The sequence below is a fragment of the Carassius gibelio genome, chromosome A2, assembly GCF_023724105.1.
Source record: "Carassius gibelio isolate Cgi1373 ecotype wild population from Czech Republic chromosome A2, carGib1.2-hapl.c, whole genome shotgun sequence".
Classification (NCBI taxonomy): domain Eukaryota; kingdom Metazoa; phylum Chordata; class Actinopteri; order Cypriniformes; family Cyprinidae; genus Carassius; species Carassius gibelio.
In genome coordinates, this window is record NC_068372.1 from 16,495,515 (window position 1) to 16,519,033 (window position 23,519).

At 38.5% G+C, this 23,519-nt stretch overlaps 3 protein-coding genes across 5 annotated transcripts in view; all 3 read left to right on the forward strand.

Moving 5' to 3' along the window:
* The window catches only part of LOC128028794 (phosphatidylinositol 3-kinase regulatory subunit gamma), a 32,041-nt gene extending 23,999 nt beyond the window's left edge, over nt 1-8,042 (forward strand). For all 3 annotated transcript variants that reach the window (XM_052616130.1, XM_052616137.1, XM_052616143.1), the window contains exons 11-16: nt 636-761; nt 841-983; nt 1,099-1,275; nt 2,172-2,243; nt 2,389-2,562; nt 3,563-8,042. In XM_052616130.1, the coding sequence (XP_052472090.1) occupies nt 636-761; nt 841-983; nt 1,099-1,275; nt 2,172-2,243; nt 2,389-2,562; nt 3,563-3,752 (882 nt within the window). In that variant the 3' untranslated portion in view covers nt 3,753-8,042. The remainder of the gene's footprint in view (nt 1-635; nt 762-840; nt 984-1,098; nt 1,276-2,171; nt 2,244-2,388; nt 2,563-3,562) is intronic.
* Nucleotides 8,043-9,777: 1,735 nt separating this feature from the next.
* LOC128028816 (gamma-interferon-inducible lysosomal thiol reductase) lies at nt 9,778-11,871 on the forward strand. The gene is made up of 7 exons (XM_052616151.1): nt 9,778-9,994; nt 10,332-10,514; nt 10,763-10,837; nt 10,957-11,046; nt 11,139-11,291; nt 11,379-11,447; nt 11,550-11,871. The coding sequence occupies exons 1-7, from the start codon at nt 9,860-9,862 to the stop codon at nt 11,619-11,621; spliced, it is 777 nt and encodes a 258-aa protein (XP_052472111.1). The 5' UTR covers nt 9,778-9,859; the 3' UTR covers nt 11,622-11,871.
* A 354-nt stretch (nt 11,872-12,225) lies between these two features.
* LOC128028827 (mpv17-like protein 2) lies at nt 12,226-23,233 on the forward strand. The gene is made up of 5 exons (XM_052616160.1): nt 12,226-12,734; nt 21,414-21,575; nt 22,225-22,301; nt 22,391-22,517; nt 22,715-23,233. The coding sequence occupies exons 1-5, from the start codon at nt 12,545-12,547 to the stop codon at nt 22,720-22,722; spliced, it is 564 nt and encodes a 187-aa protein (XP_052472120.1). The 5' UTR covers nt 12,226-12,544; the 3' UTR covers nt 22,723-23,233.
* The last annotated feature ends 286 nt before the right edge of the window (nt 23,234-23,519 follow it).

The window sequence follows — 23,519 nt, forward strand, 5'->3', positions numbered from 1 at the left end:
CTGACATTTCTTATGATTAAGGAAAGATACTATAATCACAGAGGAATAATATCAATAAGTACTTAAAGCAGACTGTGGATAGTGTTACGTAACCAATCTGATGCAGTTGTTGAACTTTTTTGATATAACCAACGAGAAACAGAGAGAAATGTCAGGCGCATGTTCTTAAGGGAAAATCTTGTCTAATTACACATTCCAAATTGCAATTTTTGGGAATAAGAGCATATAAAGATCGTGTAAATGATGGTAATGAAATTCAACCCATGCCACATTGCAGTTAGGTTACCAGTAAGTCATGAAATTACAAATATATTACAAATAAATTACGTATCTGGAATGTCCTTGGCAATCTTACAATGTTAAGCCCCATTCATACTAGCAGCGTCTTTTGACTGAGAGGACAATGATCACATGAGCTCTACTGACTTCTTTTCTATTGGCTGTCACTCCTGAAAGTCGCTATTCATTTGCATAAAGTTGAAGGATTTGAACTTTTTTTCTGAACGCCCCATCTGGTCGCCAACAGCCGCCATGACTTTCTTATTTCAGACAAATACAACAGGAGTTACATAAAAAACTGTCCTGGCTCTTCCAAGCTTTCTAATAAGCTTGTGAACACATCTTGTGCTCTGCAGGATCAGGTGGTGAAAGAGGACAGTGTGGAGGCAGTAGGAGAGCAGCTGAAGGTTTATCATGAGCAGTATCAGGAGAAGAGTCGTGAATATGATGTACTGTATGAAGAATACACACGCACATCACAAGTAGGTTGCATCTCATCTCTCCTGCCCATGCATTTGGATCTAATTAACAGTCACTAACGCTCTGTTCGATCTTTCTCAGGAGCTGCAGATGAAACGAACAGCCATAGAGGCCTTTAATGAGACCATCAAGATCTTTGAGGAGCAGTGTGAAACCCAGGAGCGCGTCAGTAGAGAAAGCATTGAGAAGTATCGCCGAGAAGGCAACGACAAGGAGATTGAGAGGTTCTTCTGTTTTTTTTCACTACACATCATTGTACTGTAATGATACAGATGTGTGAATCTGAGTCATGTTTTGGCTATAAGTGGGAAACCTATTTTTTTTTTACTGTCTCTTCAGAATTCAGAGCAACTCTGAGAAGCTAAAATCCAGAGTGACAGAGATTCATGACAGCAAGTGTAAGTTGGAACTGGACTTGAAGCAACAAGCCACAGACAATCGAGAGATAGACAAGAAGATGAACAGCTTGAAACCAGACCTCATACAGCTGAGGAAGATAAGGGACCAATACCTTGTGTAAGAAAACCTCCTGTATATATATATTGTTAAAACATAATCTATAGATATATATATATATATATATATATATATATATATATATATATATATATATATATATATATATATATATATATATATATATATATATATACTTTTTAATGTACACATTTTTATTTGAACTGAAATGTATTTATTTACAAAACTGATATGTTGCTAATGTTTCATCAAATGAGCAACCATGCTATTGCATCTTAAAATACTTTTTCTGTTTTGATGTATTTTAAAAAGTAATTTCCTGTGACGCAAAGTTGAATTTTCAGCACCATTACTCCAGTCTTCAGTGTGAAGAAAAGCAGGCAAAAGCTCACACATCAATTTCAACTGGGTGCTCGACCGAGAAACAAGCGGAAAAAGATTTAAATGCAAAGTGGGCAACACCAAAGCTCCAAAAGTATCAAAAAATTTATTATTTAAATAAGTCTTCAGTGTCACATGATCCTTCCAGAAATCATTCTAATATACCGATTTGTTGCTTAAAAATGATTATTATTATCAATGTCAACAACAGTGCTGTCGAATATTTTTGTGAAAACCATGATGCATTCTTTAGGATTCATTGATGAATGGGAAATTTAAAAGAATACCATTTAATGGGTTAGAAGAAAGACACTGTTAAACTTGTGAAGAGTTATTTGTGTGTGAACTGGACTATGCTAGTCAAGTCTTCTCACCGTTGAGTCGAGGCAGTAAATACAATGCTATATAAAAACATTTTGTCTTGACATTATTTTGTGGTACGCTGGCGTTACTGCAAGCTCACAGTATAATTTATTTTGTTGTAGATTCAGCAGAGCGTGTTTATTCACAGGTAACCATTGCCGATGTTAAAAGCACTGATGTTGTCTTTGCAGATGGTTGACTCAGAAAGGCACCAAACAAAGGAAGATCAACGAATGGCTAGGTATAAAGAATGAATCAGAGGAGTAAGTTCTGTTCAGTTTGTCCTTAGATAATGGTTTCAAATAGAAATCTGAATTTGTATTGCACAATGCACAGTAATTTATATTTTGGGCAGGTACATCACATATATAGAATAAAACAGTAATCATTCCATTTATGACCTTTCAGCTTGTACTCTCTGTTGGATGACGATGACGATCAAGCACATCACGACGAGTGTACCTGGTACGTTGGGGACATCAAGCGCACACAGGCGGAGGATCTCCTGAGAAGCAAACGAGACGGCACCTTCCTCATCAGAGAGAGCCAGACCCAGAAGGGCTCCCTCGCCTGCTCTGTAGTGTGAGTAACAAAGCACTTTGCATCTTATTCAGAACTGGTTCCTTTTTTAAAAAAAATAATGGAACCGAATGTCATTGATAATCAAATCATAACACAGTGTAGCCTCATAACAAAACAAGCGATTCTTATGAGTTCAGAACCCATACATCCAGTATAGTCCAACACCCATAATTCAGTTTGTGATTTCTTTGTATTATTGTTTAATATAATTGGATTACATTTACACAGTCTCTAAAAAGACATTTAAAGAGTGCGTGTAAATGCACATTTTGCATGAATTGTTTCAAAATATATTTCATGATTTCTGCTTTACTGGTTACTGTGTATTTCTGTTAAGCAATTGCTTATGGTCTTGATGAATTATTACAGTGTTTACTTGATGTTTATATTATATGTTGTAGACGACTGAAAGAGCACATCATATTTCCCTCATCTTTTTGAATGAGCAGCAAGTAAACAATAAGTAGAAAATAGACATTCCAAAATAAGAGTCCCGTTGCATTTTAGGCTAGTTTATAATTCAAAGACTCGCATCTCTTTTTTTATAAAATATTATTGGTGTTGTAGTTACACATTAAACTGTATCTGCCATTTTTTATTAATATAATAAACCTCTAATGTTATATTGATATATTAGTACAAGCCATTTTTAATACACATATGTATATATTGAATAAAACAATTTGTTAGTATTTTATACTTGTCGTAGCCAGTTTAATAAAAAATATATTTTACAGATACATCATTTATTTTAAGATTCGAATGATATGTTGTTATTTTTATACGCAAGTCTTAAAAAAAGGTCTTGAAACTATTTAATATGGTTAAAAAAACGATTTCCTTTCTCTAAATATTGATTCTTTAATAAGTACTGAAAGACTCATTATTGAAGCCATTTTAAGGAACCAGAAGTGTTAAGAGGAACTCGGAACTGGAATCGTCAAATTCTTCACAGTTCTCTTCTCGAGCTGAGGCCTGACATTCTCTTCTTTTCCAACAGCGTGGATGGAGAGATCAAACATTGTGTGGTTTACAAGACGGCCACGGGTTTTGGATTTGCTGAGCCCTACAACCTTTACGGTTCCTTGAAAGACTTGGTCCTGCACTATAAACACACCTCTCTGGTCCAGCACAACGACTCCCTGAATGTAACCCTGGCCTACCCGGTCCTCGCACAGCAGCCGAGATGAGCACGGCCCAGGACACACATATAAAGCATGATCAAGCACATTATACAGAGCAAATTATACTAACACCAAACTTATATGTTTATGGTAGAGAACAGATAAGCACAGTATATTATCGTAAGTATATACGTATGGCTTTTTTTGTAAGCCCATAGTTTTCCGTATCAATCAAAGTCAGCTGCAGTAATCATTGTAAGATCACAGCTACTCTGTATTTGTTGTCCCGACACGAGAGAGAGGAAAGAGTCACGTGATTCCACGAAAGCTCGAACTAGTGTCTAAGTCCTGGATATTTTCGGTGAGGACACCATGCCAGGGACGAGATGAGGAATTAACCGAAAGGTGCAGCTGTTGATAATCAATCTTTTAGCTGTTATGTCACTGTGCAACTGTTTGGCAGTTCACTTCTGCCAACCATATGAATAGATTCCTCTTTATGTGATTTGTCCTATAGAAGATGTGAAACAAACCTTTTTATTATTACTATTATTATTATATCAGACATGTTCGAGGGACACTGAAGTCCTTCTAGCTTCTAATCAGGCTCTTTAAAGCTAGTCGTCATGCTCAGAATATATAGCCATCAACAATTGTGTGCTTTTCTTTGAGATATTACACCACAGAGTTGGAAGTCTGGCTTCTTGATGGTTTCTGTGGGCTGGTATCGGTGCTTCCTGGTGCTTTATTTTTGACTCTTGTAACGTGAGAATAATGCACAGCTATAGCGAACTGTTAAGATCCAGAGCAGAACAAAGGTGATCCCAAAGCAACAATGCACGCGTACAGGAGCTTCCACTCGCTTAGAAAGAAAGGTTTTAAGGGGAAAAGCTGGTTATTCAACATGCACAAGCAAAAATGGTACAGACAACCCTCTTGTGATTTTAAACCAGGATATAATTACAGATTTTCGAGGAAATTATCAGTTGGAATATGTTTTGTTTGTAATAGGAAATTAGTCCTAATGTTTGTTGGCCGTTTTGTAACTGTACAAGCCTTAAGTGTTTCATCCTATGACCTCGGCGTATAGTCAGATGATACATCGTTCTGAACATCATGCAGTCAGCTGGGTAAGAAACGTATGTTTAGTGAGCGATGATTAAATGCTTTTTAGCAAGTAAGAACCTGAGCAGTTTTGTGCTTGCTTATGAAGAAAGTATAATTAAATGAGACATACTTTGACAGGAAGTGGCTTTAAAGTGCCTTCTGCCCATGTGTCCTGGAGGAGCTTTCCTGTGATTGGGGCGGTACAGAATGCTTCACTTCCATAGATTATATATATACTCCCTGCAGCCAAGTTAAGCAAAAGCTAATGTGCTTATCAAATGCTTATTAAAAAAAAAGCACAACTACATGATTTCTTTATTGAAAAAACGAGGATCATCTCATCAAACGCATTCTGTTTTATCTTTTCAAATAAAGCGCTTTACTTACAGGTCTGTTGGGAGAATCAAGATAAAGAAGACTATGATAAATGAAAGGACCTCTTACTTGTAATGTTTAACATTTAGCGTTTAAGCTTTTAATGAGGTTTGGTCTTAACCAGTATGCACTTTTGTCAGTTCATTTGAGGTACTTTTTTAACCACAGGAGTCGTTTCATCCATTTTACAAAGTTAGTGTTTAGGCCTGTTTACACCAAGACAAAAATTCATTGTGATAAAGATTTGAATTTGATGAAACAGCTGATAATGTATCTGATCAGAATGACTCAAACATTTGCATGCCATCAATGTGACATATATATATACATATATATACATATACATATATATATATATAGACACACACACACAAATAGGTGTTCTTAAAGAATAGTTGATGCAAAAAACCTGTGTATACACCATCATGTTGTTCCAAAAATACTTGAATTTATTTCTTTTGTTTAACACACAAGAATATATTTTGAAGAAAGTTTGTAATCAAACATTTGCTGGTAGCCTTTGAGTTACATGTTTTTTTTTCTTTTTTCTTTTTACATACTATGGAAGTCAATGGCTGCCGTCACCTGTTTAGTTACTAGCGTTTTTTTTTAAATAGCGTCTTTTGTGTTCAACAGAAGAAAGAAAATCATAAAGGCTTGGAATATGAGGTGGACTAAATGAAGACTGAATTTAGTTTTGGTTGAATTAAATCCCTTTATGGCAACCAATAAGATTCAGGCTTTTTAGTCACATGCCCAGAGCCACTGCTGTTACATTAAACTAATTTGTTGGCACTTACAGACAATAGTGTCTGTAGCACAGCAGGGTTTCTTCTTGCGTTTCCATAAACGCCACCTACTCCCCTACGGGAGAGAAATAGCATTTTCATTCAGCACTTTAGTTTTTTTACGCATTGGTCTAAATAGACAAATTGAATGGAAAAATTGGACTGCATTTTAGTTCCAAACATGAAATTCATCTTGGTATAAACAGGCCTTAAAAAATATATTATTATTATTAAGGCTTCATTTTAACAGGGAAAACAAAACTGAGATACACATCAATTTTTTCTAGAAAACTAGTCAATTTAAAATGCAAGTTGGAATTAAGACTTAATTAAAATCTAGAAACTTTAAAATAGCCTGAATCATTTGCTTATGGCATCCTCATTTAAGATTGATTCTTTGTTTTCTTTCTTTCTTTTTTTGTAAATCTGTCACAAACATTAAAATGGGGAAGGCTTTTGTTTCATAAGCTTGTTTTTTGGTGTACTCTGGTTTGTTTCGTCATTGATGGGATGAAGTTGTTTTGCTCTGATGGTGTGGAGTGGAGCGAGAACAGAGACACTGGTTCTGATTCCTTGTCTGTTCTGACTGACAGCAGGTCATTGAGAGCACACAGAACGAGCCAGATGTGACGAGTTTGGGTGAAATAAAGCAGTGGAGTAAATGCACTATACAAGCACACCTTGAGGTGATTTTGAGTGACAGTTAATGAAGCTTGACAGCCTTTATGAGCAACTGAAATTACACAGGTAAATGACACATTTTAGTGACAAGCTTGTAGTGTCAGTGTGTTGTGATCGTGCAGAAGTGGGTCTGTTCTTTGTCAATTTTTTTTCTTCAACTCCTTTTAAAAGAGAGACTAATTTTGTCTTTTTTTAAAAAAAATTCTTATTGTAAGTAATGACATTACGGATTCAAAGATAAGCTAGCTTGAATATCTCTCTTCCATTTGAGTACAGTTACAAATGTTTACAGTATCTAATTAACCAAATAGAAGATGTATTTTCAGACATGCTCCGTCTGGTCCTGAAAGGAGTCTGTTAGACAGGGTTTCTTGTCTTTTTTTTGTGGTTCTGTTGTTTTAAACTTGAAGATTTTGTTTTCATTCTTTGTTCAACAGTGCTCCCTCACCTTGCATATTTTCTTCTGAATAAAAAGTTTAATATGTTTTTTTTAGGTTGCAGCTGTGACCCAGAGCAGGTTTGCCAGCTTTCTTCATAGATTTTTTTTTTTTCCCCATAGCAGACATATTTTTCTTTTTCAAGTCTCAAGTTACATAGAATTTATTCAAATCCAGAAGCAAAGTTTATAATAATTATAGACTGAATTCTAACTTCCTTCTATAGTCTCAGTCAAGAGCAAGAACTAAAATTAGTAGTTTTTTTTCCTCTTCCGTCTTTCGATGACAAGATAGTAAGATACAGCAGGGCCAAATATTTTATAGACATTTGTTTTTGTTCTATTATAACAGAGAATGAAATACATTTTTCATGCATAAAGGGTTATGACATAACTATGGAGGCTTAGTTTATATGTCACAATTCTGTCTTTTTTCTGGCACATCTGAGAGGGGAAAAAGTTGAAATTGCGTAATATAAAGTCAGACTTGTGTGAGATAAACCTGCAATTGTGAGGAAAAAAAGTTGGAAGGGCTTTTATTGTGTTTTTTTTCCATAGCGAAAACGCAAAACAGAATTTTGAATATGAATCCACAATTGCAAGACGTAAACTTAGAATTGTGAGGAAAATATGAGCGAGTTTATATCTCACATTTCCATCTTTTTTCCCTCAGAATTAAACTTGATATATATATATTGAAGTGCCATTAGACATTGAGGACGGGGAGCACTGTTTGTTACCCAGTACAGTTCTACTGGATGTTTGTGTGCACAAACTTTATGTACATACTTTATTTCCTTTTACTACTTCTGTTCTATCCAATCTGTTTTTGGGTGCAGATTTTTTCTGTGTACAGTTTGCATCAGTGTTGTTTGTCTCTCAAACAGGTACACAAGCATTACAGAGATATGGCTTTTTAATAGGTAGATGGAATTATTTTTAAGACAATAAAAAGATGGGTCTATTGCATCATCTTGTCTGTTGTCATCACTTTGCTCTTGTGATCTGAACAGCTGTTGCTTTTACAGCGAATGTCATGCTGAAGCAGCAGAAACCCAAAAACTTGTCAATTGTCTTTTGACAAACACTTTGGCATGTTCCCTTACATTACCGGACGGTGGAAAAAATCTGAGAAACTATAGCGCCGACCTAGAGAATGTTTCATTGTTTGACCTACAGCCTGATCAGGATAGTTTTAATCTTGAAATATGCTGCCAACACTTTTATGCAAGGAATAGTTGTTGCTTGGCGCACATATAAAGTGAATGTTCCTTGTTCAGTTCATGAATTACCCTATTTATTCCCACAAATTTCCCAGTGAAGGGAAATTTTCAGATTTCATAGTCAAATTAAACAACCCACATGCCTTGAAAAAACAAGTTTGTGCAGGTGTGTGTTCTATTGTGTTTTCCACAATTGGAGCTAGTGGTGAAAAACTAAGTGAAAAATTACTCACTAGGTAATTAAGAAGAATAAATGCTTTTAAAATGATTCTTTTTAAAGTAGTAGTTCACTTTCAGAATGAAAATTCTGTAATTTACTCAATCTCCACTTGTTCCAAACCTGTATGAGTTTCTTTCTTCTGTTGAACACATGAAAAATGTTGGTATCCGAACAGTTGATGGCCACCATTGACTTCCACAGTATATATTTGTCTAAGTCCACCCATCAATAGCCCATCAACTATTTGGACACCAACATTTTTCAAAATATCAACTTTTGTGTTCAACAGAAGAAAGAAATTCACAGGTTTGGAACAATAGGATGAGTAAATGATGACAGAATGTAAGTTATGCATTAAAGAAAACAGCACATGTCAAACACGTCTCTCAGTCTCTGTCAGCCTCACATGCAGCCTTTCTGTCAGAGCTTCTAACGGGGCGAGCGCGAGCAGCTTTCAACTGAAACTATGGGCTAAGAAATAAAACGCAGAAATTATTTAAATGCAAAACAAACACCACAAGCAGCTATTGACTGTCCACGAACAGGAAAATGACTTATTTGCTTCATTTTTCGATTCGTTAATGTCTTGCGGTCTTTAGGGGTTTTTTTTCTTCTTTTTTTATTTTTATTTTTTATTAAATTTTGGGCTAAAAGTGTATTGTAACGCAAACATTACTGAACATGTACCGAGTAAAATATTACTGAAAATTGATTAGTAATGCCTTACACTACTGCGTTACACCAAAAAGTAATATGTTACTGTAATGCATTACTTTTGTAATGCGTTACTCCCAACACTGGCTACAACGGAGCTTTGACACGGAAATCATATTTCATAGCAGAAAACTGGCATCAAATAGCTCTGATGTGACTGTTTACACCAGTCATGAATAAAGTTTACACAGAAACAAGACATTTTCATTTAACGGTAAAAGTCGTGTAAAATGCAACTCATTTGAGAACCTTCAAACTCAAAAAGTAAGTTTGTCACATGTTGCCAGCTGGGATTATAGCGCCGTTCTAGTAGTTAATCTGGTAAATGTAGGCTATGTGGCAATGACGTTAAATAATAATAAAATACAGAGTTCCAATAGGGTTTTTTGTTTGTTTGTTGTTTTACTTTAGAAATACAGCCGGTAGTCAGTTTATGTCCCAGATCTTCCTCGTGATATGGTGTAATAAAAGTCTCCAGCATTTACAGAGCATGATTTTGCCGGATTTTAATGACGTCACGTCACTATACACCAATCAATAAGTGGCACCGGTGTAGGAGGAAGAGAGTTTAAAATGTAAGACTCGCTCTTGTTTATTCAGAAATCAAGGCAAGCTGGTGAACAAGAATCATGCTCGGCTTTAAAGTGTCTGTGCTCCTCTTCGTTGTCTTTTCTCTGAGTAAATCCAGCGGCAGGTTTCTAAACTCCTGTAGTTATCCACCGTCACAATGGTGCGACTCTAGAGACATTGCAGCCGAATGTGGGGTGAGTGACTCTTGCATTAAACTTAAAGATTCGTCCTTAAATATCAAAACATGAAACGATTAGGATGTGTTTTTTTATTATTATTTCCTTTTGTCGATAATTTAGCTTGCACGAAAAATGAAACCGCATTTGAAGTTGCATTAGAAAGGCACACTGGATATGCAAATCGTCTTGATGTACAGTAACTTAATAGTTCTATTTACACTTCTCCTTTTATGCTCAATGCTGTCTGGGAATTCACGATTTTTTTTCTTCTTCTCGTTTTTGGGCATCAAAGAAGGTGGACGCCCGATTGTGAACAAAGCTGAGCATTTCCCTTTATTCTCTTCTTTATTAGGTGTTGGAACAATGCATGAAGTACAACGTAACTAAGTCCACCGATGACAAGGTCACCGTGGGCCTGTACTACGAGTCTTTGTGTCCTGGATGCAGGCAGTTTCTTGTATTGCGGCTCTTGCCTACCTTCGTTATGTTGCAGGACATCATGGCTATTGATTTGGTTCCATATGGAAATGCACAGGTATATTTACTCTCCCAACTGTTGCTCAGACAATTTATCCCCAGTACAGACATCACGTTACTCCTATTTAGATATTATATGACTAGCATCTATATCACTATTTGCACTGTGTAAACGAGATGATATTTACTTATGTTCACACCATGCGAATATAATCTGCACCGTGCAAATAGCAACCAATTTCTTTTAGACATAGAAAAGTAAGTTGAATGTATGTTCAAATGCTGTTCATAATGTTTTTGCAATAGGAGAAAGAAGATAAAGGGAAGTACATCTTCACTTGTCAGCATGGACAGGATGAATGTCAAGGTAACCTGATTGAGGTGAGGTTTTGCTATTTATTTCACCCTTACAACCTTTTAAAGTAGATTGCTGTTATATTTGGAGGCATCTTGTTTAGTGCTGAAATACAGGTTTTTAAAATTGTAGTCTTTTCTTTTAGACCTGCTTGTTGAATATGTTCGGAATAGAAGCTGTTACAGTCATTTTCTGCATGGAGTCAGGACCAAATGTGCTGAAATCTGCCCAGCCGGTAAGTGGACATATCTATTTTACCTTCTTTTATTTAATTTATTATTTATTGTAAACCCCCAATGCAATGCTAATCTGTACTTCTTATCTCAGTGTTTCGAAGTCTACTTTCCTGATCAAAAATGGGATTCAGTCATGGCTTGTGTGAACGGAGATAAGGGCAATGCATTAATGCATCAAAATGCTGTGAAAACAAATGCTCTGAAACCCCCTCATCAATATGTGCCTTGGATAACTATTAATGGAGTAAGGACAAGTATTTGTTTATTTACAAGGAAAATGTGTTTGTTGAGTGTTTCCTGGTGATTAAATGGCACATTGTTGTCCCTGCAGGAACACACAGATGATCTTCAGGAAAAAGCGATGAATTCTCTCTACAATCTCGTGTGCAGCTTGTACAAGGTTTGTTTAAAAGCCTGTTAGTGTGTATGCTCATTTTACCATTTCTTCTTGTCAATATGAAGAGACTATCACATGATGTCTTCATTCTTTGTGTTCAAACAGGGTAAAAAAACACCTGCTTGTGGTCAAGGGTTGAAGAAGGAAACCAACAGTTACTGCATGAATAATCAATAACTACGATAACAGCACTACTCATGTCTAGAATGATGAGACAATGTATGAAACATAAGCCAATACATGCTGCCATGTATTTGAATTTTTTTACAAATATTTTTTTATCTTTTTGTGTTTGTATGTACATGAAACCATAATTGTGCAGCCGAAAACCATGTACAAACTACAACTGGTGACAAGACAGTATGTTTATATAGTCACATTTTAATACTGTTTTGTATGCATAAAATTAAAAAGCAAATTTCCATCACCTTTGCATTTTTATTCGTTTTTAAGAGCTTGTTGTATTAATGGTTTTTAAGAAATCAGTCTTTGCTAAAGTGGACTTTACTCAAGAGAAATGCTTCCTCAGTGATTTCACATTGTGCTTATCATTAGACCTACATTAGTTTGACTTACAAAGTGGAAATTTGGGGTTATAGATATATGAGCTAACGTTAATAAAGAAAAAAAACTAATAATAAAGAGTAGGCATTCGAAAATCAAGAAATGATAGACTGATAGTCTATGTTTCAAACGAGACGAAATTATTGATGAGGTCAAACTGATTTAGTAACGTTTTGCGCAACTAAGACGCAGTCTCGATGTTCTTGAGGGCAACGCCTTCACGCTTGTGACTCACCGACTAAAGCAAGCTCCTCTGGGTTATGATGAATTCATTCTAAAGATGACTATGTGCTAGAGATCTAATTGCAGCCGAACTGGACAATTTTGAGATATCGAAGCAACTCTGTTTTATCTACATATCTGAGAGTATAAAGGAAGATATATTACTTTTAATTTTAAATTAGTAAATTATTCAATATTCAAACATATTTTGGGGTAAGTTATCTTACATATAAACGGACAGAAGCGGCGAATGAAGTCGTCAAGCGTTGATCCATCGGGAAGTTGACAGTAATTGAAGTGAAATCGACCTAAACATGATATCTCGTCAGAGTAAAGATTTTCTCGTAAGGATCGCCGGTTACTGGAAGCCGCTTTTCAAAGGCAGGTTTCTGATCGTGACGAACACGGTGAGCTGCGGAGGAATGTTGGCGGCGGGCGACTTCATCCAGCAGACGCGCGAGACGCGGAGGACGCCCGGCCGAACACGTGACTGGTCGCGTACAGGTGACAACAAAACAATTTGTTACCAAAATAGTTAACTTGTTAAAACTGAGATAATCTTTGTAATTTATGTACCGTACATAGTTGTACATACTGTAGTTACAAACAGTTTTCTTTTTAAAGGGGTCATATCATGCTGCTAAAAAGAACATTATTTGGTGTAATTAATTGTTTATGCAGCTTTAGGTAAAAAAAAAAAAAAAACCTGTTTCCCTGCCTTCTGAAACGCTTGATTTTTACAAGGCTCATTGAGAAGCGAGGTGTGCTCTGATTGGTCAGCTACCCAGCGGCGTTATGCAAATTCTTCCCACATAGTGATGTAGTGATGTGTGTTTGAATGAGCCATTTTAGGGGTGTAAGAAAATATGGATGTGTAAACTGTAATGAAGCAGAGATCAGTTTGTTCCTCACTTTCCGTGCCGACGCTGAGATCGTTCGAAAGCTTCAGTGAAAGTATAACATGCCTAGCGTTTTCGACTAGTACATTACTTGTCACTCCCTGAAGTCACGTTCGTTACGGGACCTTTACGGGTTGTGTGTGAAAGCACGCACATATTCCGGGTAATCACTGGCAGTGTGAAAGTGCAAAATCTAGCGACCCGGGAACAATTGCTGGGACACATTACCCATGTATTTGCTGGAATTGCAGTGTGAAAGGGGCTTTAGTGAGACTGGGGAAATTCATGTCATACAGCTGGTCCACCAACACTGGTGCCCTTCAGGGATGTGTTCTCTCCCCACTGCTCATCTCCCTGCACACTAACGACTGCACCTCTAAAGACCCTTCTGTCAAACTCCTGAAGTTTGCAGGCGACACTACAGTCATCAGCCTCATCCAGAACAGTGACTAGTCTGCTTACAGACAAGAGGTTGAGCTACTGGCTGTCTGGTGCAGTCTTAACAACCTAGAGCTGAACACGCACAAAACAGTGGAGATGATCGTGGACTTCAGAAGAAATCCCCCTGCACTCCCCCCACTCACCATCATGAACAGCCCTGTGACTGCAGTGGAGTCATTCAGATTCCTGGGAACCACCATCTCTCAGGACCTGAAGTGGGACAATCACATTGACTCCTTTGTGGAAAAAGTCCCAACAAAGGTTGTACTCCCTTGCCAGCTGAGGAAGTTTAACCTGCCACAGGAGCTGCTGAAACAGTTCTACTCAGCCGTCATTGAGTCTGTACTGTACACTTCAATAACTGTCTGGTTTGGTTCAGCTACAATATCAGACATCAGAAGACTACAGAGAACGGTTTGGACTGCTGAAAGGGTTATTGGTGCTCCCCTGCCCACGCTTTAAGAACTGTATACTTCCAGAGTCAGTAAAAGGCTTTAGAAATTCACTCTGGATCCCTCACATCCAATTTACCCCATCTTTGAACTTTTGCCATCTGGCCGGCGCTTGAGAACCGCAAATACCAGAACAGTCAGGCACAAGAACAGTTTCTTCCCCCAGGCAATCTACCTCATGTATAGTTAAATGTCCCCCACTTATACAATATAAATGTGCAATATCCTCACATTTATTTATCCCTCCATCCTAGTACATCCCTGCATCTTACTCAATTCTATTCCATTATTTATAGCACAATTGTTTATGCACCTATTTAATTGCAAAGTTTTTTTGTGTGTCTGTATGTTGTTGTCTCTGTGCACTGGAAGCAGGGGCAGACTGGCCATCTGGAGCACCGGGACTTTTCCGGATGGGCCGCTGGCCAATGTGGGCTACTAATAGCGCCGCGCTGCTGTGGAGGGAGGAACTTCAATGAATGAGAAATATGAGTCAGTGGATTACGTGCATGAGAACGATTCGTTCACCTAAAAGATTCGTTCAAAAAGAACGATTCGTTCACGAACGACACATCACTACTGTGCAGCAGGCCACTGTATAAGTTCACTTAAAACATAAACGACTGCGTTAATGAGAATACTTGCAGAGAAAATTATTTTGAGATAATTTTGTGTGTATTTGTTCATTCAAGAGTTACTATACGCAAAAGATGAATTAATTCTGTGAACGAGCATTGTCTGAAATGCTGCTCTCAGCGCGTGCTTTGAACGAATGTGCGCAAGCACCAAATACGCGCAAATTGTTTAAAACGCTTGAATCGTCAAGATTTCGAAACAAGTGCAAACGATCAACTACGATCCATTTCATCCTTTCAAGCGAGGGAACTGTTGCGTTGGGTTCTTTTACAAATAAAGACTGTTCCCTTGAGTGTTCATCAAGCCGCTTTATTAACAGGCTGCAACAATAACATTGTGCGTCTCTCCCTCTGCTCATGCAGTACTCACCCCTCTACATGCCCGTGTTGCCCTCTAGTGGTAACATGTAATATAGATTACACCACATCCCCCTTACTGAAGGTAAGTTAACTACCCTTAGCTTTAACTCAAACCATTAGCATTTATATATATATTTTTTTTTAAATGTCACATTGGTAGCCAACTGTAAATGTCTGGGCATAAACATTTTCCATACCATTTTCTTTTCCCTTATCGAACAGTTATTGAAACATTAGAACATTTTCAATGCAAAAATTCACATTAGATTAAGGCATATTCCGACTTATTCAAAGCATACTGAATTGTTAATGCATTCTTTTATAGATCCAGTCTTTTTGGTTTTACCACTTCTCTACCAGACCTGGTTCGAACAACATCTGGTGTTTGATGTGCTTGTGGCTCAGAAAGTATCTCTGCAGGAGTGTTTCTTTCATTAGACTGGGTCAGTTGTGTTTCAGTATGAGTCTCTGATAGCGGCAAAGGCACAAGATGACTGCGATTCCTTCTAATAGTTCCCTGCGGTCCACTGATGACATAGGACCGTGGAGTTGGGTGGACAGATATCACTGTGCCTGTTGCTTTTGCATTTGCAATCCAAACAGGGTTTCCGGGTATCAGTTTATCCAGATCTCTTGTTCTGTGTCTTTTGTTGAAACATTCGGTTTGTCTCATCCTTCTCTCCCTCTCTACATGCCGAAGTTGTCGAAGATTTGGCACACAAGGCTGTAAGGCCTCTGGAAGCATCGGCAGGGTGGTACGAAGTCGACGCCCCATGAGTAGCTGTGCAGGGCTGTAGCCATTTGCCAGCGCTGTGGTCCTATAGGCTAATAGAGCTCTGTACGGATCACTAGCTTTCTTGAGGAGATTTTTAACTGTTTGGACAGCTCTCTCCGCCTCACCGTTGCTTTGGGGGTATCTGGGACTACTGGTCACATGCTCAAAACAGTATTCACTTGCGAAGTCTTTCATTTCCTGACATGCAAACTGCGGGCCGTTGTCCGTGATCAGTATCTCTGGTATTCCATGACGTGCAAATATTGATTTCAAATGCACAATGACATTGGCAGAGCGAGTTGGGCTGAGCTGAGCAATCTCTATATACCTAGAGAAGTAGTCCACTAACAACAGATAGTTTTTATCTTTCAGAGCGAACAAGTCAGCACCTAACTTCTGCCATGGTCTTTCAGGTAAATCTGTGGGCATTAAAGGCTCTCTTGCATTGACTCTTTCCTGTATGCACTGTCTGCATTTGAGGACAAGTTCACTGATCTGGTTGCTTAAACCTGGCCACCACACTGCCTGACGGGCACGCTCTCTGCACTTAACCACCCCCTGGTGCCCCTCGTGTATTTTGTCCAAAACTGAGTTTCTCATGTTAGCAGGAATAACTAACCTTGTGCCCCTAAGTAGTAGTCCGTTGTGCACACTCAGAACAGCTCTCTCAGGCCAGTAGTGCTTCACCGCTCCTTGTAGCTGGTTACAATCCGGCCAGCCTTCTGCACAGTACCTTATGACTTGAGAACAGACACTGTCAGACATCAGCTGCTCTTGAAGATCTGCCAGGTATTTACTGCTTGTAGGAAGGCCCTCTAGCACAGATTCAAGGTAAATATTAGTGTCCTCCATAAGATCTGTATCAGCGCCCGTAACACTGTTTGTAAGCGGTAAGCGTGAGAGTGTGTCAGCTGTGGTGAGACTTTTGCCAGGGATGTGCTTTATTGTGTATGAGTACCTCATTAAGCGCATACAGAATCTCTGTATCTGCGGCGGAAGCGCATCCAAAGCTTGTCCTCCCAGAAGACTCACTAGTGGCTTGTGGTCAGTTTCGAGTTCAAAGTGAAGGCCTAGAATAAAGTCATTAAACCTCTCACAGGCCCACGTAAGAGCTAGCGCTTCTTTTTCCACCTGAGCGTAGCGCTGCTCTGTAGGTGTTAATGATCGGGAAGCATAAGCAACTGGTGACCACACATCTCCCTCTTTCTGTAGCATGACTGCCCCCAGGCCAAATGAAGAGGCATCCGCGGAGATTTTCTGTGGCTTATTCGGGTTGTAGAGCTGTAACACAGGAGGAGAAGACAGTTCGTGTTTAAGGTTGTGAAACGCCTTTTGCTGGTCGTGCCCCCAGTACCACATGTTCTTAGTTGAAAGTAAGTCTCTCAGTGGTTTATCCTTTTCAGAAAGGTTTGGAATAAACTTCCCCAGTTGGTTCACCATACCGAGAAATCTCCTAAGCTCACTCACGTTGCTTGGCTCCTTCATGTCCTGAACAGCTTGAGTTTTGTCTGGATCAGGACTCATTACATCTGCTGAGACGATGAATCCAAGGAATTTTACTTTTCGTTTGTTAAACTCACATTTCGACATGTTCAACGTAACGCCGGCTTTCTCTGCCCGCTGCAGGACAGCATGCAGTCTTGTGTCATGCTCCTCTACGGTCGATCCCCAGACCAGGATATCGTCCATGTGACAGACGACTCCCTCGAGATCTGCCGTAACCTCCGTCACCATCATGTTTTGAAAATGTTCGGGCGCGCTGGAGATGGCAAACGGTTAAAATGGTACCTTCCGAATGGCGTAATGAAGGTGGTGAGGAGTGCAGACTCTTTGGATAGTGGTATTTGCCAAAAGCCCATATTTGCGTCAAGTTTAGAAAAATACTGAGCACCTGTGAGCATGCCTAGCGTTTGGTCTACAGAAGGAAGTATGTATCTTTCACGACACATGGACTCATTTAAAGGTGTCATGTCCACACAGATACGCACCTTCTCTTTGTCCTTTTTGGGAGCTACAACCATGCCACAGCACCAGTCGGTCGGCTCGTCCCACGACTAATAACTCCCAACCCTTCCATTCTGTCCAGCTCTTCTTTAACTTTGCCCATGAGCGGCAGTGGCACGCGCCTTGGCACTTTTAGCGAGAAGGGCTTTGCATCAGGTTTTAGTTTTATGGTGTATGGCTTTTGTACCCGCCCAAGTCCTTCGCATAACTTGGGGTATGCTTTAGTCACTGTCTCTTTGTTTATAGTATCGACTCTGGCGATAAGCTTCAGTCTCACCGAAGCTGTTCTACTCAGCAGTGGCACGCGGAGGTTTCGGACTACATAGATCTTCTCAGTAGTGCTCCTATCACCATACACAATAGTCTCTGTGGTAGACCCCAAAACAGTTAACGCAGCCCCACCCGGTCCATAGAGTGGTTTTTCTGCCTTGTCCAATGCTTTGTCTTTGAGTTTGAAGCTCAAAAATGTTTGTTCGGAAATAGCAGACACATCTGCTCCGGAGTCTAACTTGAAGGTCACCTTATGTCCGCCCACGTTTATGTCTGCCAGCCATGGTTCTTCTCCAGAATCCACCTCACCCAGAAAAAGTCCAGCCGCACTGTCCGCAACCTCGTTCACAGATGTGCTGGACTTACAGACTCTACCATAGTGTCCGCGTTTTCCACAGTTATGGCATTCTGCATTTTTTGCTGGGCACTGCACTGCTGCGTGTGCGGGTGCCTTGCCACACCTGGAACATGCTTTACTGTCATGTTTGGTCTGCTGAAACTTCGGAGACTTAATCTGTTTTTGCTCTTTGGTTTTAAACTTACTCAGCTTGGCTTTTCTAATTTGTACTGCATCCATAGCTGTTTTGCTGGCGATAACTTCACCTCTCAGGTCAGTTTGCTGTCTCTTTATTTCTTCAGATTGTCTTGCCATAGTGATAGCTTTAGCTAGGGTGAGATCTTTGTCAAGCTGCATTCTTTCTGACAGAGACGAATCTTTAAGACCCACTACAAGCCTATCTCTCAAAAGATCATCATGAAGAGCACTGTACTCACAGTTTTCTGCTAGTGCATAAAGAGCTGTAATAAATGTGTCCACAGGTTCTGATGGCTGTTGCAATCTCTTGTTGAATTTTGCCCTCTCGTAAATCACGTTTTTTCTTGGGACAAAATGTCTGTCGAAAGCTGTTTTGACTGCATTGTATTGCTGGCGCTGCATGGCCGTTAGCTCAAGCCCTCTTAGCACGTCGCAGCCTCATCTCCCATGCAATAAACCAGAGTATTAACTTGGTTTGCTTCCGAAGAACTATTCAGGTTACTTGCCAGTCTAAAACGCTCGAACCGTCTACTCCACCTTTCCCACTCTTGAGGCTTTGCAAAATCAAACGGCTCCGGTGGTTTGATGGTGAAGGTTGCCGCCGCCATTACTGGACCTGCCGCCGCGGCTGCTCCCGCTGCTGAGGCTCCTCTCGCTTGGTCTTCCTCACTCATAATAGCTAGCCAGGCGTAAAGCTGACTTCCTTCTCAAAGCACAGCCACTTCTGACACCATGTTGCGTTGGGTTCTTTTACAAATAAAGACTGTTCCCTTGAGTGTTCATCAAGCCGCTTTATTAACAGGCTGCAACAATAACATTGTGCGTCTCTCCCTCTGCTCATGCAGTACTCCCCCCTCTTCATGCCCGTGTTGCCCTCTAGTGGTAACATGTAATATAGATTACACCACAGGAACAACGCAAATCAAGTTATGAACTTTACATCACTTTTCACGATATCCCATTGGGCAGGGCAGGGATATATTTTGGAGCCCAAAATCTCGAATGAATAAAGACTTCAAGTTCATCTGTAAAGCACATAAAGCTATCGTTTGAGTTTATAAAATTCTATTTTTAATGCATGATTCGTTTGGAACTGAATGTAGAGTGTGAGTTCTAGGAGAATGTTTGTTTCGTGATGATGTAACAGAGGCCCACTCGGAGCGAGTGCGAGCTGCCCATTCATTTTGGCGTCACTTTGACAGTGAATAACTTTACATCTGAGGCGTTTAAAGACTCCATTTGTCCATTAATTATTTCTCAAGAAACACGAAAATTTATAAAAGGTTCAATTACCTTGTATCTTACGTTATGGCCCTGTAGAAGCAGTTTTTGTAAAAATAGGCTAACGACTGCATCATAACCTGCGACTCTCTGTTGCACAGTAGAGAAATTACCGTATGGACAGGAGGAGAAGCTCGCAGGCAATATTTTACTGTCTATGAGGCTATCGGGGGATGTGGAGGCATAAAGTCAAGGGAGATAATTAATCAGAATACTTACCAAAATTTGCTCCTGTTCACGCTCGCCTTCTCTGCCAGATTTGGTGGGTGATTCAGATTACTCTTGGCACAGTGATTAGAAGACAATTGTCTGACAGTTGTCAGACAGGTTGCTCACGTGACATCTACGTCATCAAGCTCAGTTTGAGTCTGCGGAGTACGCTCGACCTCCAGGAAGTGCGTGCTTCTAATTGACTTCACTTGTCTCTGTTGAATCCAATGGGGTCGCTGTGCCCATTTCTTTTACTGTCTATGATTAGAACATGCCAGATGCCAATAATGTTAGCGTTAATATAGCTTGCTGCTGGTAACGGAGGATGAAAGAATTGTCCCAGTTCCTGTTTGGGTGTACAAAGCTGAAGTGTGCCGTCATTTGGGCTTTTGTGGTAACGTCCACTGGACACAGACGCTGCCTCAGTTCCGCCACTTGCAGCTTGTAAAGAGGCTCGCGCAGGGCACAGCAGGGCAGGTGGTAGGGATCGGCTGCAGATTTATCTCATTTGGGTGGTGCTTGCATCACGGTTTCTGCGATTCCACGTGGAACATAAATACAAACTGAAAAACATGTGAAATCCAAGTGGGAAGAATCAACATTTGTATTTAATTTGTTTTCTTTACGAATCCTGTTAGCACTTTATTTTTTCATTGATATTAAGCAGATGCGATTCTTTTTTTCAGATCAAATAACTTAAACTGTGAACCTTTAAAGCAGGGTTTAAAAATATAAATTTTCTTTTTATAAAACCATTTTATAGGTATTATACATTCAACTAATGGATCCTGCAAGCACTTTATATTTCCCCCCTTTACTCTTACTGCACAAAAAGTGTTTCAATAACACTGAATGTGAAAGGGACTGATTATTGCAAATGCACTGTGTTCTGGTTAAATACTTTGAATTAATTTATTTATTGCTAAAGTTTTCATATGGTGGTGTGTTCTTAATGACACCTTTTTCTAAAAAATATATCTTATTCCAAAAATAAGAAATATCCCAATATATCACCTTGCTTACGGTATCGCAATGTATTGTAACAATATCGTATCGCAACCCCATATCGTGATACGTATCGAATCGCCAGATTCTTGGCAATACACAGCCCTACACTATAGTGTGGATGAGTCTTAACTTTAAAAAAGAATATTTATTTTGAGATTTTAGTCTTTGCAACTTTACATATCTTATTTATGCACCAAGAGCTTATAACACTCCAAAGAGAAAGGAAAAATTAAAATCGTATCATATGACCCCTTTAATGGTATCATAAAAAGTAACATGAGATTTGATCGCTCGTGGTGTTGCACTCTCATAGGTTGTATGTTTGCCGTCGGATGCTCTATGGGTCCCTTCATGCACTACTGGTATCTGTGGCTGGACAAATACTTTCTAGGCACAGGCATCAATAATGTCTGCAAGAAAGTGCTTACTGATCAGCTGGTTGCATCGCCAGCACTGGGAGCCTGGTACTTTCTAGGTGAGATCTTGCTGCTGATTTCCATTCAAAAGTCTCCAAATTTATTACAAATAACTACCTGTCAGTAATTATGTTTATATATATATATATATATATATATATATATATATATATATATATATATATATATATATATATATATATATATATATATATATATATAATGTTATATATATACAAAATGACTACATTTTATTTAAAAAAATGCTATAAAAAAAGTTTTTATTGTGAAAAAAAAACGTGTGAAATATTAGTACAATTTAAAAACCATTTTCTATTTGAATATACTTTAATGAATATATTTTTCATATTTTAAATGTTAGCATGATTTCTGACAGATTATGTGACACTGACTAGAGTAATGACTGCTGAAAAATCAGCTTTGCCATCACAGGAATAAATTAAATGTTAAAATATATTAAAATAAAAATGTAGGCTATTATAAATTGCAATAATATTTCACAGTATTACTGTTTTTTTAATGTATTTTTGGTCAAATAAATACAGAATTGGTGAGATTTCTTTCAGAACATCAAAATCTTTATACCTATAGTGCACCTTTTTCAGTAGTAAGAATGATGTTAAAGATTTATAATGTAAAGAAATTAAAGCATGAATATTACACCTGCTTGTTTATTCATTTATGGAGGTATGGGTATGATGGAGGGTCACACTTTGTCTGAGGCACAAGCAGAATTCAGAGACAAATTCTGGGAGTTTTACAAGGTATGTTACACTGTTAAGCGTCTGTCCTTAGTTCAACCAAATGACTTAAGATCATAGCTGACAACGTTTCATAACACACTTCTTTTTAGGCAGATTGGTGTGTTTGGCCAGCAGCTCAAATGGTAAACTTCTACTTCTTGCCACCCAAGTTTCGTGTCCTTTATGTGAATATAATTACCCTGGGATGGGACACTTACCTCTCCTACCTCAAACACAGTAAGAAAGTTTGCACCAGTCACACAACACATGGCATCACATAATAATACATTTGTGAGAATTTCTTAACAATATTACTTACCTAAAAATTTTGTGTTGGTGGTAAGGGATAAAGGATAAAAATTAATGTGAGGGTCTCTCCTGCTGGGTGTAAGCTTCCTTGTAACAGGAGATAAATGACATTTGTGTTTTTCCAGGAGTATAGAGACCACATCAGAAGCTGAGTGAACTGCCTGAATATGTCTGAAGAAAGAGAATATTTAGAAATACTGCTACAATCCCGAGACTTTTAATGGACAGCTTTTTGTTTTTAAATTTCATATAATTTTCTCCAGTAATATCAGGTACTTTGGCAAAAAGAAATAAGGTTACTTGCCATTGCTATCTTATATATAATTTTATATATTCTAATAATGGTATAGAATACAGTTTTTATAGTAATCTATAGTTAAAATAATCATGTTATTAATCAGTAATTGCTGATATAATTTTCATATACATTGGAGAAATGTATGCATGATTGTTACTATTGATCTTATGTTCAGAAATTGCCTTCACACGTAAATTTTTGCCTAATTATTTTTTTTTATGATAAATATATTCGTTGAATAGAACTTTTGATGTCTGCTTTGTCATTATGTGAAACTACTTGAAATTGTGATTTTTTTAATGAAAGAAAATAAAATATTTTTTTGTGTGTTGAATATTACTATAAATTAGTCAGATTTAATTCTATATGTATGCATATGACGTGAACTTTAAAGTAGAATCCAAATATGAAAGAGCACATTTACTGTATTCAGCTATCAAGTCATGCATCCTTCAGCGGTGTGTGGCACAGACAAACCTGCTGAGTGTGAGGGACAGGATGCTGCTCGCCTTCATAGGGGCTGCCAAACAGCGATAAAACCGGTGTTCTGAAAGGATGTTCTCACAAACCATTTGTTTTTGAGCTATAAAGGCTGCTTGCCACAGGCTTGGAAAATATCCTTTATTTATTTC

Excerpts from the sequence above, each read along its gene's own strand:
- LOC128028816 (XM_052616151.1), top strand. The coding sequence starts at position 9,860 with ATGCTCGGCTTTAAAGTGTCTGTGCTCCTCTTCGTTGTCTTTTCTCTG. Across the intron at positions 10,515-10,762 it reads TTCCATATGGAAATGCACAG|GAGAAAGAAGATAAAGGGAA; the intron begins GTATATTTACTC and ends TTTTTGCAATAG. Across the intron at positions 11,292-11,378 it reads CTTGGATAACTATTAATGGA|GAACACACAGATGATCTTCA; the intron begins GTAAGGACAAGT and ends TTGTCCCTGCAG.
- LOC128028827 (XM_052616160.1), top strand. The coding sequence starts at position 12,545 with ATGATATCTCGTCAGAGTAAAGATTTTCTCGTAAGGATCGCCGGTTAC. Across the intron at positions 12,735-21,413 it reads ACGTGACTGGTCGCGTACAG|GTTGTATGTTTGCCGTCGGA; the intron begins GTGACAACAAAA and ends GCACTCTCATAG. Across the intron at positions 22,302-22,390 it reads AATTCTGGGAGTTTTACAAG|GCAGATTGGTGTGTTTGGCC; the intron begins GTATGTTACACT and ends ACTTCTTTTTAG.